Genomic DNA, 16,230 nt, shown 5'->3' on the forward strand with positions numbered 1-16,230 from the left:
ACCAAGTTACAACCTTTTTACAAAAACATGATTTATTGGCTTTTTAAACTTATAGTAGAAAAAAAAGGGTCTTGTGCTTTCATCCGAAAAAAGGAACATTTCTCGTACTCTTATTGATACTAAAATCAACATTTGACGAAGCGTGTATTTTTCTTTATTCAAAATTTTCAGTACCTGATTGTGAGTTTTATATTATACCTCTTGACGTTAGAATATAGTATCAAGATGAATTTTCCACGGAAGGACGGATATTATACATATATATGCTTTATATATATATACTCAGTTCCATTGTATACTTAAACGAAAAAGTTTTACGCTGCTGTTTTTTTTTCTACAGAATCATGGCATTCAAAGTTTATACATATTATTCACAATTTGTAATCGATATCCATAAATATTAACGAGTAGAGTCAAGAACAAGTGTAACGAAAATTCTGCTTTACCTTATCTCACGATTCGTTCACATAAATATAAATTATACATGGTAAATACTATCACAGATTGTTCCTAGAGAAATTTAGGAAAAACATGTCTAATAATATAGGTGATTAATCAGACAATGCGATTTACATATCGATGACTTGATTTAAAAAAAAACATCTTTTGATCAATGAGTAAGCCGATCACCTGCCGAGTATTCTCTGCGAAGAAATTTAATTATCTATAATAATCCTTTCGTACTATCAATATTAAATATTTTCTTCTTTACTCATTTTCTCTCATTGTCAATCATACCGTTATCATAAACGTAATAATTAGTACCAGCATTGTGACATCAGTTTACAAACTATATTGCTTTTTAAGTACTCACATCATGCATGTCCGATACAGTTCTATTTACGTTATCGTACACCTAAGAAATGTTAGCTAAATACCTAATTACATCATGCCGCATGAAGATGAAAGACAATTACAATGGGTGAGTATGAAGTATTGATTAAGATCCATGTACATTGAATACCTTATTTTAAGTTTACCCAAATTTCTAACCCTACACTTTGAATCATTTGAATTTAACGTATAAAGATTCTTAACCATCATGTACATACAAGTCACTATAAAACCCTTAACTAAGTAGTATACCCTGTTCTAATATTGATTTTTTTCTACCATTAATACAATCAGTTCCTATTTACTGTAAATAATTAAAGGGATATGCCACGATTGTAATATCCTTATCACAGCACCGTGGATCCATTGAACATAGTCTTTCAAAATCTCATATATCATACGACACCTGGTCCCAGACTAAAACCTACCCAAGCGAGTCCTTGTAATCTTTATATTAATTACCTATCACTCCAATATACTTATGAGCACAATTTTTCAAGAGAAAGGAAATAAAGTCAGATAAAAAATCCTGATAATTCTCCAATTCATTAAAATTCGTCATGAAAACTCCTTTCGGTATCTACCATTTTGCTACCCAAAAATAAATCCATCTTACTCAATATCTCTGGTAAACTAAGCTTCCCATCTTGATTCGCATCCGACAGTACAATCAAATGTTGGGCATCCTGAATGGCATGTCTTGGATTTCTTGGATCAATATACATCTGCAATGACATTATATATTAAGTATACATATATATATATATCAAGCACGTATTCACCTATCTATTATCAAGCTTACCAAAAGTTCTGTGCGGTCAGCTTTGCCATCTTTATTTTTATCAATAAGATGACGAAATTCCTTACGACGATCTTCACTTCCCGGTACTGGCTCGTTCTGATCTTCACGTAGATCCAGACCTACACCATCCGATGGTAAACTTGAAAATTCATTTTCCGTCAATTGCTCGTCACTGTCCTGATCTTCAAGGAATAAGATAATTTCATTAAATTTGAAAAATATTTATCATTCTCTATTATCTATCATTCTCTAATATCCTAATCATACCAAACTTCTCCAAGAGATCCTCCACCATTTGCAAAAGCGCCCTATGACTGCTTTCCGGATGCGTAAATGCCAAGAATTCATCCAATGCCAGTCTTTCAGGATCGTTAGTGGCGGCCTCGGCCCACCGTGCTCTGTCTCTCATAATAGTTTCTTTCAAGGACCTGGACATTTCCCCGTGTCTTTTGTCGTGAGAATTAATATAACTATCCGAAAACCCATGAGATCTCAGGAAGTGGGCGTGATACTCTTCCCAGGAAACTTCACCTGATAACAATCCTTTCATTCAGTACAATGGCGGATCTTAAAAACTGGACGAATTTACGAATACAAAAACTAAGAATCAAGGAAGACTTTAAAACGTGAATGTTTCTTATCGTTACCTACCGTTTCTAGGATTATTGTCTATAGCAGTGAACAGGCCTATGTTCTCTCTCATCGCGCGATTAATATGCTCTGTAATCTTCGCGTGTATCCATTTAGCTAATTCCTGAATGTCCAGCAATTGATTCCTGTCTGTGTCAGCTCTCTGGAATGTATCTTCTAGAAGCTTTTGTGGATTCTCTTGATTCTCGACCTGCTCCACTTCTCGTATGCTATTATCGTCTCTGTGATCCATTCCGGCCTTTTCGTATTTATCATAATCCTTTTCAACTGTCCTCTCTACCCCTGGGGTCTCCACTTCAATCGAGAGACTCTTAATTATTGCTGGATTACCTCGAATCTCTTCTGGTACTGAGCTTTTCAGTGGTAAACTTTTATTATACTTCACAAAGAAAAGTGAAAAGTATATGATTAAGGGTATGAAAATTGTCCAACGCAGTAATCGCAGGTAAGACAGGCTCAGCTTCCAGACCATTTTTTCCCGTTATTACTGTAAAAATTACATGCGTTCTTAAGCAGTGATTACAACTACCAGAAATTCTATAGCTTACGACAGAACCAATTATGTTAATGAAATAAGAATTTATACACCAGCAACTTTTACTGCTGTCAACTATGTAATTACAAGAAATGTTTTTTTCCTTGATTAACAACATTCGACATTCCATCGTTGACACAAGCAATTCGTTAACAATATATTTCTACTTTCTCGATTTTACTATGCATATAAAATAAAATACACTTACGAAAATAACGTAATACGTTGTATCAGTCAAGTAAACAAGTGACTTTTTGGTCTATGGAGTCGCGTCACAGCAAATCCTGCGAATTATCAATTTGACGGCACTCGTCATAAACACGTCTACTCTGTAACATCTGCTTAAATGTTACATGATCTTAATTACCAAACCACTTCCGATTAATCGTTATTTAAAGGTTCCTCTTGCTTTCGTCATTCAGCGAACTCTCACGACCATCACTCAATTCTTTTTCTAATATGTACATATATTCACATCGCGCATGATCAGAAGGGCGTTTAATGTAGCAGAAATTATTTTTTCAATAATTGAAACACCACTGAATTTTCCCAGTAACACTTTAAAGTTTTCAGTAGAAGATTTGTTCTCAGGTCTCGTTGCCACTACTAAACTATACACGCCGACGGATACCTAACGCTTACGGTGTATTGATCCACTTTCACTGGTTGCTACTCTCCCTACCTTACTCTCTTTCCTGCCTCATATTGGCCTAGGAGTTATGGCGAGACTGCTATAGATCTAAGTGAACATAGCATAGCCATAAACGTGAAATTGCTCATCTATACATACATATATTGTAACGTATGATATAGATATATGAAGCATTTACGGTGTTTTTAAAATACAGTGTCTTCAGCATTTCAAATTATTGATCAGAGCATAAGATCGATTTTGAACGTGAGATGAAACTAATATCATGAGATATCTTGACTCCTAATTACAAAAAAAAGATTTAATACTTTCCCCATCTCTAAAGGCAGGTCACTCTTTATCATCAAATTATATAAAATCGTTAGGTTTATATTTTATATTTATTTTTACACGCACATATATTATTTACAATTGATAAGTACTTAGCACTGCTGCTAGATCAGATTGATCAGACTAAGAGCATTAGAAATACAGCAGCTATTTAAATATTAAAATTTAGGTAGGTACCTGAAAACCATGTATATTGGAGTCATATGTGAATATATTGTTGTCATCTTCACGAATATGTTCCATAACGGCGATCCTCTAGTTCATAAAATAACGTTTGAGAGACTTTCGAGCGAGGTACTATATGTAAAACACGATGCTTAAATGAATCTAGAAATACTGTATTTTGTACTATAATCTAAAAATGAATTACTAATTGTTGCATTTAAGTGTGCTATAAATAATTGAGTAATTTACGTATGTACTGTAAATCGTGGTTTCTGCGTATATGTTACATTGTTCAAATGCTACTGGCGTCGACTGAAATAATTCGTAGAGTCATGACATTACTGATCATCCGCTATGCCTATTATCTCTTGAATTGATAAAAAAAATTTTTTTTTTTCAAAAGAGAATAGTCGATAACCTTACGAATAATTGTTTGACGAGCAATTGTTAAATAACGAGAGCTACTGAAATGGTATAGCTTATGAATATTCACAAAAGAATTCTTTTATATCTCACATTGAATTTGATCTACCAACAATGTTGTATATCTCGACAATGACAGCGACGGTAATGACGATGACAATAATTGATGATCGATGTCGATGCTAAAATTATATATTACTTTTCACTTTTACTCCCTTCAATCTGTATCTTCTCGTCGTCAAGATCAAGGGCAAGATTCGCAATACCCTGAATGTTCCTAGTACGGGGCTTTTTGTGAGCACCAAGCAACGATCTGATGGGTGGACAAAGAAGGTCGTGATTCAAATCAGCAATATTTTGAGGACCGGTAGCAACGCTAACAACAGTACCTAACAAGACGGTCGTCAAGCAGCCAATCACACTGTACCACAGGTAACTCACCTAAAGAAAAATTCAAAACCGTTATTCAGCAATTTCACTTTGAAAATTTCCGTTTACCTTTAACCCTCCAATAAACTTTTCCACGTGAGTAAAAAAATATTGTTGAAAGACTAAAAAGTTTCAGTAGTACTTACCCTGTATATTGGCGAAATTTCAACGTGAGTGTCATCCACCTTTGATATGATTAACGTAGTCTCGTTCACACATGGACAACCATCAACGGAAATAGGTTTGCTGTCTAATTGGATATCACCTTTTAACGCAGCCACTTGTGCTCCCAATCCAATCCACAATACTAAAGCTAGAGCAGTGATAGCACCCACCATTGCACCTTTAGCATTTGCCCATGGTACGAACATACCCAGGGTAAATAATCCTAGTGTCACTCCACCGACCATACCGTTAAAGGACAATGCAACCTAACCAAGAAAAAAGTAATAATGGACTACTGCTTATAATGAAGTTGAGTGTAGATGATAACAGCAGAATTTACCTGTAGCACACCACCGAGTTGACGTACGACAAAAACAAGCGCGAAACTCAAAGCCCCGAAAAAGACGCTGATCCATCGTGCGTAAATAGCGCCGCGTCCCGATGGTATTTCAATTTTTAATACACCCTGCAGGATGTCTTCGCAGGTTATTGCCGCTAGGGAATTTAGAGCGCTGGCGACGGTTCTAAAAATTACGAAACAATTTTTCTTCGTGCAGAACATTCTTTTGTCTTGTATAGCGGTAGTAGATTTCTTTATGGAAATAGTTTCTATGTACCAACCCGAGAGAGGCGGCGAAGATACCGGCTACAAAGAAACCAGGAACGCCTTTGAGTTCGCCCATAAAATTCATAACGTAGAGAGGTAGCAATTGATCCTGTGCCGTAATATATTTTGCAGTTACTGGATCGCAATGTCTGTAGACACTGTAGAGTACCATACCAGTCAGGAAATTGACTGTATAAATGATAATCAGACCAATGGCCGACACCCAAAGTGCTCTGTAAAATAATATAATTTTAGATGGAATATCTGAATTTATTTCTTTCTTAAAAATCCATTTTAGATTTATTGTTGTCGCTTCATATTAGTGTATGAAAGTCAATTTAGGTTAATTTACTAGAATAGACATGCAATGCGATACTGTGTTTGTCAGAGTGTCATCGTATTATAATTTAAGTTCACCTACGTTCTAACTTGTCCAATTTTTTTCACACTTAGATATTTCTGTACCGATGCCTGATTGCTGCAGAACATCGTAGCCCAATAGAATGTACCGCCAATTACGACACTCCAGAAGCTGTGACGAACCGTAGGATTTGGGTCTGTATTAAAAAATTCAATTCTTCCTGTTTGATAATTATGCTCCCAAACTACAGCACTGCCTCCTGCCCAGGTTATCCCGCATCCCACGATCAGGAAGAGTGAACCTAACAGTACAGCCGTCTGGAACGTGTCCGTCATGATGACGGCTTTCATGCCACCTTGAGAAGCATAAAATATGCACACCACGTAGACTAGAGTTACGGCTAGGTAAGTATTGAGGCCTGTCACTAAAATTTAAATATAAAAATGGTCAATTGTTAAAAAAAGAAAATACAAAAAACGCAAATGCAAGTACTATGTATTTTTTGCATAACTTACCGTGACTTAATGCTAAGGCTGGCGCGTATACAGCGACTGACGTGTATAGAATCATTTGTAGCATGTATAGAACACTGGCCAGTAATCTGCAGTGCCGATTAAAACGTAAATTTAAATATTCGTAGCTGGATGTCAATCTCAGCTTCATGTAGACCGGTAAGTAAAATCGGGAGGTGATCGGAACGACTAATATAAATGCCAAGCAGGTCATCCAAAATTGAGTACCCTGAAACGACAAAGAGACTATTTTTAAAAGACAACTAATGATAAATGATTATATTCATTACCTGTCCATACATTTCAGCTGGATTTCCAAGGAGTTCAATGGCCGTCACAAAACTGGCAGCCAGTGACATTGCCATAGGAAATGTTCCCATGCTGGAGCCGCCCAACAAAAAGTCATCACTCGTTTCTTGCTTGCTGGCAAAGAAACCATAAAACATCCCGATGCCGCAGGATATCAGCAACATAATTGCCAGAACCGTATAATCGGCCCATGAAAAGTAGTGAAGCAGCGCTGGATAATCTTGTCGACATTTTTCCTCGTCCGCCCCGACTCGTCGTTGTTCTGTCGATGACGCGTAAAGGGCACAAAAGAAGACGAGTAACTGCAGCCGCATCGCCAACAATTCTCTTCACGCAGACTATAACCTCAAATAGAGATCATTTTTATTAGGTAAAATAAAAAGTTGTACTTAACAAAAAAATTTTTTTTGCATATAACAAAAATATGGAGACAATGAGATATATCATTCGGAATGACTGATGGACTCGATCTTGTCAATTCAATTGATCTCTATACTTGACATTATAAAGATCTTAAGTATCAGTGTAAATTATATTGTCCTGTAATTGTCATAGCTCAAGTGCATCACACTTCCGTAGACGTATGCAATAGTTTTAAGATTGTGTGATATGGTCGATTTCTGCATGGAAAGTTGTTCATTGCAATTTTGCTTCTATTGACAAATTGACAGCTGGATAATTGCCACGTGTTGAGGTATTAAGAATTGAAGCGGAATGGAATTGCACCCTTGTGTCACGTTATTGCATAGCCGCCATTTGCAATCTCCTAATCATTTCTAGTTCGAAGTGGATACGGTTGTCCCAAAGTGGTTTCAAGCGGTAGAAATTGAAGAGTGAAAATAAATGAACAAAATTGGATGAAATTTTTTTCAGAAATTTCAAAAATTTTTGAATTAAGTTATCTTTTGTTAATGTTGGAACATCGTGTAGGGAAAAATGAGTACAAATAATTGCGACAAAATTTAAAATGAAATTATCCAGATGGTAATAACGAATTGAATCACGCAGTTTCGTAATGCTTCACGACTAGCCCTTACCGGAAATAGATAACGCGATGCAGTTAATTGTTGCAAATGACAGAGATAAATTGCCGAGAAAACAGAGGATTTATGCAATAATATTGATGCGTATATAATTGTTGTTCTGTAATTTCTGTATTTTACTGTGACAGTTTAAAAAGTTGTAAAAGCTCAATTAAACAAAGTTATATCTTTATATTCATAAATTCAATAAAAATGCAATATCACGCAATTAATAAAATAATATTTGTTAACGTAACCTTTTTGCACAGTTGTAATGTAGAAAATTATCTTTAAGCTAACATAAGAGTAAATGCATAATATTTCAAATGACTTACCCGTTATATAAAATAAAGAAAAAAATAACAAAACTGTTAATTATGAGTAAAAATATTATTCTCAAAAACTTCGATTATCGATTTATCGATTCACCGCGATCAATAGAAACGTACGAAACTGTAATTGAATAATTTTACTGGTTCTCCTCGCGTAACGCATATATGCGCTTTTATTGATTAGTCTGAGCTTATATGCTATTTATCGGTATACAATTAAATTTTAAGAATTTTTAAAAAATTTACGTTTTAACGCAAATCTTAGATCTGAGGGTTTCTCATTAATCAGTCGAACGTCGGACTAGAGTGATGGATTAAACGGGGAACTGTTTTAAGACTGATCGTTTTAATTGTCACGTGCGCCTTTATATGAAGCATCCCCCTTCCACGATGGCTTTCAAGTATAAGTCGTTGTCAACAATAATATTACCACCACACACGAAGCGAAATGCCGTAAAAATTTGTCCAAATATTCCATTAAGAATGTCCTTGTTGCTAATGATATAAGGTTAATTATGAATTTTCATTAAGCACAACTAGGGTAACATTTAAGTGAAATAAAATAATCTATGTCTAAGTAACGTATTGAAATTCCATAAGAACAGAAAATCATTACCATGCTACAGTACGTGTTATTTTATAGCATGAATAACTAAACAACGACCGATTAGCTTATCCAGAGGAATGAGGAAAATACGTGAAAAAATGAAAAATAATTTATGTAAACTTGATAAGAGAATCACCGATTGTATCTCGAGGTGGGAAAATCTCTCATCGAGCCCGTAACACGCGAAGCGTCCGTCGAGCGTGTAATTCCAAACAAGAGAAAAATCAGATTATTCGTCGAATTATGAAAACTCATGACGGTTCTATTGAAGTAAGAATAATTGAGAGTCCACAATTTCCTGTTGCTCTTTCAATTCGTTCCGGAATGCGTCACGGATTTATGTTTCTGTTCATCATCCCCACAAGGTACGAGTCCGTAATTAGCTCATATTGTAAACATGGAAATCCATGTGACGCGCGATTCTTCTAAGTCAAAGCACATGTGAAAAAAGTCTGTGTTTGTTTAATTACAAGATTAAACCGGATTTCAATGGAATCGTTAAAAATCAAGGGATGATTTACTGATTTTGATTAAATTTCAAAGATAATCGTACAGATGTCGCGACTTGATCCCTACTGTGACGTATACATGACTAACGTAGTAATAATGTTTGGATTATAGGAAAGCTTATATGATACTTCATAGTCACGGGGCTGAGTTATGTCGAGCAGATCACTGAGAATTTCATAATGGACTAATTGAAGTTAACGGCAAGTACGAAGAAGGAAAATAACGCGCATCTTCCAGTGAGAAATAAAGGGCCGGCAACTAGAGTCTTAGTCGGCATGAACTTAAATTGAAACTGGTTTCAACTGACTTACACTGGTTTAATCTGGGTGAGCGCGACCGTTCTAATTGCCTAATATGCAGTAATTGAATACGATGAATTTTAGGGATACCTTTCAATCCGTATTGTCCTTTTTCTGGGGCTTTACACTTTTTGCATTCATCCCTCGCGAGGCTCACGATTAGATTTGGAAACTTTTACTTTGCTACTACTCACTCCATATAGCCAAGACCGTCGTTATACCATGCGAACTGTACCACTGTAATTGATTAATACATGGTGTTTAGAAGTATACTGTCATACCAGCGGAATGGCAATACAGTGACAAAGTCTTAAACAATAATATTTTGAAATTTGTCTCTTAGGAATTTTCAGGTACTGTACTGGTATTGTTGAAATTTTACTCCTACGTCACTTTGACGCTTCATGCAATCGTTGTTCACTATGTTTCAGAATTTTCAACACTTCTGTGATCGCTCTTTGTATTATGCTACAATAGTTTTTGTTTTTATACAGAGGAGCGGGGAAATATCGTTGGAGTGATTTCAAGAAATATAGATTTATTATGTAGTATCTGTATCAATTAACCAAATCCACTATCAGTCTGCGGATTTTGTATAAAATTCGATTTTTTATTGTTTACGTATATGTATATATTAACTAAGTACTCGGTAAAATTGTTTGTACGATAGGTGATAAAACAATTCTACTAAAATTCATTATGAGATAGACACAAACCTCTCTGTACTGATGAGTGAAATTTATTTCTGAATTCGACCTTGCGAAACGTACGACAGTTCTTATAGTGTTAATTGCAAGATCCAGATATTTTTTTTAGTAATGACAGAATGGCGAAGGCGTGCGTGGTGGTCCCTTAATTACTATATAAAGAATGCCGACAAATAATACCAATTGTGAAACACGTTACCGATTTGTTTGATAACTTTGAGAATCTTGTTCAATTCTACATACAAAATATCCAAATCTAATACGTCATATGACCAACCATAAACGACGTAAAGACCATAAACGCTAGAAACTGGTATTATCATTTCCCTGTTCTCTCTCCTGCCGCTCTCTACCATTAAACGTCAACTTCTTTTGTACTTCAAGATCTATAATCGATAATCCATTGTCCTCGCGTGGGGATTTCTCTCTATTCCGCATACGATTGCCAATGATTGTAAAAAATAAATCCGGATTCAATTTTTCCTTTTCTTCTTTCAAAACGATTCGAGCTAAATTACTGACAAGTAATCCAACTACGACAGTTATTAAAAATCCAATGGCACTGTACCAGATGTACGATAGTCGATAAAGATAGAAATACGAGGAATCGTCGGTGTTCCTGAAATAATAATAAATCACAGAACATAGTAATCGATTAGGATTAACATCAGATGAAAATTCTTTAAAGCAAATACTTACTCCGCCTTTGTATGTGAGATGGCTTGTTGGATTGCACTGAATGTCTGATTCCTACTTACGGTAGCATTACACCCATCCGTAGTTACTGGTAATTTCGGTGTTGCTGGTCTCGGTTGCCCGAAAGCAATCCATAATGAAAATGTAAGTGCTACCAAGCAGCCTGTAATGGTTCCACGTTGCGTTGCTGTTTGACTGACCATACCCAAGGTGAACATGCCCAAAAGTGGACCACCAACAACTCCAAAAATAGTTAACGATCCCTAAAATGAAAGTGACGTATTGACTGACATAAGAATTATATTCGATAGAAGTAAAATGGTTTACCTGAAGAATACCGCCCAAATACTGGGCCAAGAAGGCCACGGCGATGCAAGCTAGTCCAAAGAGGAAAGCCAACAACTTTCCAAGGAGTATAGATTTGGATAACGGAAAGTCATAACCAACGCATCTTTTATATAATGGCTTTATATAGTCTTCCAATGTAACCGCTGACAGAGAATTTAGTCCAGCTGATATGGTACTGAGTCCGGCACTAAAAATACCTCAGAGAAACAAAAAATGAGAACAGATGAAGTAGAATGCTTAAATGATATGACATTCATGAATCATCTTGCGTTACGGATACAGAGTATTATACCTGCAACGAATAATCCAGGTAGTCCAGGAATATGCGACATCGTATCCATAACGTAAAGCGGCATCAACATATCGGTAGAGCTGATCCTTCCTTCGCTAACCGGATCGCAATTGTAATATTTACTATAAATGGCCAATCCGGAAAAGCATGTACAGATGGATAAGAACGCAAGAATTGGCCAGTTTAGCCACATGGCAATCTGAGCCGATTTTAGATTCCTGAAAGGTTACGTGACCCATTAGGAATTGCGTAAGTGTAGAACAAGCATCGTTGTACGTGATAAAAATTAACAAAGCACCGTAAACCTGCCTCACTGTTAACATACGTTGCACCTGAACTTGATTAACGCCATAAAGCGATAAGTATGTGAAGATACCACCAATCATTTGTCCCCACCAAGTGTGTCTTACGGTCGGGTCGATAGAAACACTGAAAACCAAAATAATATTGAAATAAAAATCAATGTGAAATGCAACCAGTCATAAACGACTGTAACATGAACTTCTTATGAATTCTGTATAAAAAATTTATAATTACCTGTCGAATTGAATTCGACCACCCTCGTAGGCAATTCTCCAAATTTCGCCTAAACCACCAACGGCATTAGCAGCGACACCAATGATGACGAATAAGGCGATGAACATGAGTGCACCTTGAAAGACGTCGGTTATCAGTACAGCTTTGATACCGCCGACACTTGAGTAGAAAGCGCAAACCAGGCCGATAATAATAATACTTCCAGTTTTGGAAAGACCTGTAGTGGCTTCCAAAGCCAAGGCCGGTGCATAAAGTACAACGCCTGAGTATAAAAGTATTTGAATCGAGTATATGAAGCTGGCAGTTAATCTGGCGCCGACTCCAAATCTTTTTTCCAAATACTGAAATCAAATCAAACAGCATCCATGAGCTACGTATAAAAATTATATAATTAATATATAAAGTACACTGACCTCGTAAGCGCTAGTCGCTTGAAGCTTATAAAAAACTGGAAAGAATCCGTAGCAGACTACGGGAGTTCCTATGAGGTAGGCAAGATTTACTATGACAAACTGAGTGCCATAGGTATAATTTTCGGCTGAAACACCCAGTAGCGTGATCGCCGACATAAATGAAACCATCAGCGCAATGCCCACAGGTAATATACTCATTGACCTATTGGCATTGAAATATTCCTGTAAAAAATTATTCAAAAAAACAGTTTATCTATTAAATTTGAATTAAGTGGTTATGCCGTATGACGTCATTGGCTGCTTACGCAATTTATTACTGAATTATATAAAACTAATATACGCTAATAAAAAAAAAGATGCATTTCTAAATATTAGAACACATTGTTCATATTTACTACCTTCGGCGAGATTACTTTATTGTTATAGCCACTTATCTGAGTTTAACGCGCTGTAATTATTAATTTTTAATGTAACGCGAGGATCAGTATAAGTCATAGTTTAGTATAAGGCATTATATCCCATAGTTCTATATTGATAAAATCCTTTTAATCGATCAAAGCATACGTTTTCTAATTACCTCATATGTCCGTTGACGACCGCCAGTTAGTCTGTAATATAAACCGATGCCCGAGCTTATGCAAAGCATCAGTGCTATTACCAAATAATCGATCCATCCTAAGGTAGCGGAATTTGCCATCTGAACGATCTGGAAAATAAAATTAAAAAATTATTATTCCTTAGGTCGAGGCCTTAATTTTTCGAATTATTTTCAGTTTTAGCCTGAACTGTTCTTCGTGGCGGGACGAGACAGAAGATATTACAATATTTTAAATATTAAAATCATATCGAATATTTACTGAACTTTTACGACTTTACGAGGAGCACGCTATAATGTATATATGACCCACTATTAACTGTGCTAATTCAAAATTCATATCGTACTTAATCTTACGGCGAGTATAATCTCGCGTTATCGTGATCTCTATTAGATTTTATTGCCGGTAATCATTAAGAGACCGTATGTAATGCAGCCGCTCAAAATAAGAAGATACGTTATAAAATTACGGATAAGAGTACAATTTTTTCTAATATTAAAATAGTCTAACCATTTTAATAATTTCATACACTTGTCTTTCTTTTTAGTATGCACAAGAGCAGCTCTGCTGACTACATATATTTTTTCTGATGAGCAAACAGATCTATAACCTTACTTTTTTTTTCATACATTTTTATACCAATTATAAGTTCTCGAAGAACAGTATAGAAAAACTAAAAAGAATTATTCAACGTATCTCCTGTGCAGAGCGAAAAAAACTCTACAAAAAAACTATAAAAAAAGATATTACAAGTAATAGTGATCAATACTCAAATACATGTATTGAATATCCATTAAACGATTGTTATTTATATTAATAGCCATACAAATAATTGCCTATTAAATTTCAACAGCCGCATTTAATAATGTAACTAAAAAAATAACTAGAAACTCCCAAAAATTGTCAATTGTACAATCTTGAAGGTCATTCAAGACACTATATAACACATACTAATATACAGCGTTTAATTCATCCTATTCCTTCGTTTATGTTATAAAAAAACAACGTAACAAACTTACGAGATGTGGACTATATCGTAGTCAGTTCCTTTCGATCACAGCGCTCGATAGAAACGTCCAACCGTTACGGCGTCTTCCTATGATATTCTATTCTTCTGCTACAAACGTATAGTATAGTCGAGGTCGACGTTCAAAAGCAGATACTGACTGCCTAGTGCAGCTGCGCGGATTGCGCGGACTCGACCATGCTGACTGTTGCTCCTAACCTATAAAACTGTGATGTAAAACTACAAACAGTGTATGAATATGCAGTGGATATATATATATATATATATATATATATATATATATATATATATATATATATATATATATATATATCAAATAAGGATAATATTTGTGAAAATCATCGTAACATACCTGTCCTGTCTTCCTGGAAAATTCAAGTAAAATACAAACATCGCCACTCGTGAAGTTCAATGACCATGATAACAGTATATGTAATTGTAATAAGATTCAGTACGTTAATTATTCGAATTCAATATGTATTGTATACGATGAAATACTCGAATATCCAGGAAAAATATGATTTTAGATCCAAATTTTATCTGTATCCTGCTCATGTTTCATAAGAACTAAAATTTTACAAGAATTTACTGTGAAAATGTAAATTCTGTATAAATAATATAACCAAGGAATATTATTACCCGCGAATGGGTTACAAATAATATGGGAAATATCATTTGTATAGAATTTACATTTTCGTAGCGTATTTTTTGAAAAATTTAACATCTGATCAAGGTACACAGTTTGGATTTAATTATATAAATTTTTATATGATTACGCGCAATCATTTTTTTTCTGAATCTCAACGTGGCTGAATAAATTCATGTCTATTTCTGTTCCTTGTCCGGTTGACATTTTATAACCTATGTGGAAAGTAATACGTGTCTCTTGATCATGCTGTATTTCTTTGCTTATTTATATGCTTTATTATCAGAGAATATTTATTTACGTATGATTTGTTGAACTCTATATAACGGCACTTTAAAATCGATGTCTCATTTAGGAATAATAACTTCTTTGCCCTTGAACTACTGATCTTTGATACTTTACAAATGTGCGTCTGACTTTTTTCATGGATAAAACAGACTTTCGACAGTCTCTTCTTACGTTTTCAGAAAAAAATAATGAATATAGAAAATCGTATAGTATATAATCAAATCCTACATTTGTCTCTATCTGACCAGATTAAAAATTGTACAAAAGTACATGTTGAATATGTAAATTCCATACAATTTGTATACCCTTAAATAACATTAATGAACATATTTATGGATAATGAATGGGAGATAAATATCTTTTAATATAATAAATTCTTGTAAAATTTTAGATCTGATCAGATAAAGACAAATCTTTCATCTGATTACGTATAATCATTTTTTTCCGAGGAGGTATAAATATCATAACCTCAAAATGTGAATTTGAATACTAATAAATTTACGTAACATTCATCAAACATATAAAATTCGGTACAGTCTCATGTAGACCCTGATACGAGCATCTTTTATATGTAACTTATTTATGTGTAATAATCTCCTCTAGCTTGGACTCTTGACGAACACAGCTGCATGCACTTCATGACAATCGTTGCCACTCAAATGGTTCTACCTAATCAATTGTCTGCATGTTTGTTTATAAAGGCGGGCCGTTTCAGATTAATTTTCGTATATCAGACGAATTCATATCGGTGCTATTGAATACATTTACACTGTTAATACATGATAAAAATTCATTTATACTATGCGATTTAGAACCTCAATTTTTTTCACGAAAAGAATTTATCAACATGAACATTGAAGCCACTCGACATACTTACCCATCGATAGAAATGAACGAAACATTTGTAGAGAATTATTAGCTTTTAAGAAATATGAATATATATATATAACTATAATATAGTTTCTCTAACGTGTATTAAAAATTGACATATACAGATGTAATTACATTTATTTTCCTACTATTTTATAACCATGGCTAACAAGAACTAGAAAAAAATGCAAGAAATCCTTGAGGAGTTCGTACAAGATTTGTAACGGTACAAATTGGCCAATCTCTCAGTACTCCCGTACTTACT

At 34.8% G+C, this 16,230-nt stretch overlaps 3 protein-coding genes across 8 annotated transcripts; all 3 read right to left on the reverse strand.

The window, feature by feature from the left end:
• Positions 1–131: 131 nt before the first annotated feature.
• Positions 132–3,692, reverse strand: LOC107266372 (45 kDa calcium-binding protein). The gene is made up of 6 exons (XM_015736789.2): positions 3,190–3,692; positions 3,031–3,106; positions 2,288–2,774; positions 1,904–2,167; positions 1,637–1,818; positions 132–1,559 (listed from the first exon to the last, which is right to left on the reverse strand). The coding sequence occupies exons 3-6, from the start codon at positions 2,757–2,759 to the stop codon at positions 1,383–1,385; spliced, it is 1,095 nt and encodes a 364-aa protein (XP_015592275.1). The 5' UTR covers positions 2,760–2,774; positions 3,031–3,106; positions 3,190–3,692; the 3' UTR covers positions 132–1,382.
• A 147-nt stretch (positions 3,693–3,839) lies between these two features.
• On the reverse strand, positions 3,840–9,862 carry LOC107266367 (sodium-coupled monocarboxylate transporter 1). Of its 6 annotated transcripts, none has more exons than XM_015736778.2 (8): positions 9,636–9,862; positions 6,757–7,113; positions 6,470–6,695; positions 6,015–6,378; positions 5,608–5,826; positions 5,327–5,510; positions 4,968–5,252; positions 4,588–4,833 (listed from the first exon to the last, which is right to left on the reverse strand). In XM_015736778.2, the coding sequence occupies exons 2-8, from the start codon at positions 7,087–7,089 to the stop codon at positions 4,588–4,590; spliced, it is 1,857 nt and encodes a 618-aa protein (XP_015592264.1). In that variant the 5' UTR covers positions 7,090–7,113; positions 9,636–9,862. The 6 variants fall into 6 exon arrangements, with proteins under 6 accessions (XP_024939437.1, XP_015592264.1, XP_015592263.1 ...); XM_015736777.2 differs by having other exon boundaries at positions 6,757–7,120; XM_015736779.2 differs by lacking the exon at positions 9,636–9,862 and adding an exon at positions 8,376–8,723.
• Positions 9,863–10,066: 204 nt separating this feature from the next.
• LOC107266368 (putative sodium-dependent multivitamin transporter) lies at positions 10,067–15,454 on the reverse strand. The gene is made up of 10 exons (XM_015736781.2): positions 14,514–15,454; positions 14,154–14,380; positions 13,116–13,244; positions 12,539–12,760; positions 12,126–12,466; positions 11,898–12,017; positions 11,589–11,806; positions 11,276–11,493; positions 10,952–11,211; positions 10,067–10,871 (listed from the first exon to the last, which is right to left on the reverse strand). Exons 3-10 carry the CDS (start codon positions 13,233–13,235, stop codon positions 10,556–10,558), a joined length of 1,815 nt encoding a protein of 604 aa, XP_015592267.1. The 5' UTR covers positions 13,236–13,244; positions 14,154–14,380; positions 14,514–15,454; the 3' UTR covers positions 10,067–10,555.
• Positions 15,455–16,230: the final 776 nt, after the last annotated feature.

The sequence above is a fragment of the Cephus cinctus genome, unplaced genomic scaffold (genome assembly GCF_000341935.2).
Source record: "Cephus cinctus unplaced genomic scaffold, Ccin1 Ccin1_scaffold0310, whole genome shotgun sequence".
NCBI classification, from domain to species: Eukaryota; Metazoa; Arthropoda; class Insecta; order Hymenoptera; family Cephidae; genus Cephus; species Cephus cinctus.

What these genes read in the sequence shown, in the direction of transcription:
- LOC107266372 (XM_015736789.2), bottom strand. Translation starts at nt 2,759, where the DNA reads ATGGTCTGGAAGCTGAGCCTGTCTTACCTGCGATTACTGCGTTGGACA. An exon ending in GGATCTCTTGGAGAAGTTTG is followed by an intron (nt 1,819 to 1,903) that starts GTATGATTAGGA and finishes TATTCCTTGAAG; the next exon opens with ATCAGGACAGTGACGAGCAA. An exon ending in CTGACCGCACAGAACTTTTG is followed by an intron (nt 1,560 to 1,636) that starts GTAAGCTTGATA and finishes ATGTCATTGCAG; the next exon opens with ATGTATATTGATCCAAGAAA.
- LOC107266367 (XM_025083669.1), bottom strand. Translation starts at nt 7,089, where the DNA reads ATGCGGCTGCAGTTACTCGTCTTCTTTTGTGCCCTTTACGCGTCATCG. An exon ending in CAGCTGAAATGTATGGACAG is followed by an intron (nt 6,696 to 6,756) that starts GTAATGAATATA and finishes TTGTCGTTTCAG; the next exon opens with GGTACTCAATTTTGGATGAC. An exon ending in AAATTTCGCCAATATACAGG is followed by an intron (nt 4,834 to 4,967) that starts GTAAGTACTACT and finishes ATTTTTCTTTAG; the next exon opens with GTGAGTTACCTGTGGTACAG.
- LOC107266368 (XM_015736781.2), bottom strand. Translation starts at nt 13,235, where the DNA reads ATGGCAAATTCCGCTACCTTAGGATGGATCGATTATTTGGTAATAGCA. An exon ending in GGTCGAATTCAATTCGACAG is followed by an intron (nt 12,018 to 12,125) that starts GTAATTATAAAT and finishes TTTGGTTTTCAG; the next exon opens with TGTTTCTATCGACCCGACCG. An exon ending in ACCTGGATTATTCGTTGCAG is followed by an intron (nt 11,494 to 11,588) that starts GTATAATACTCT and finishes TGTTTCTCTGAG; the next exon opens with GTATTTTTAGTGCCGGACTC.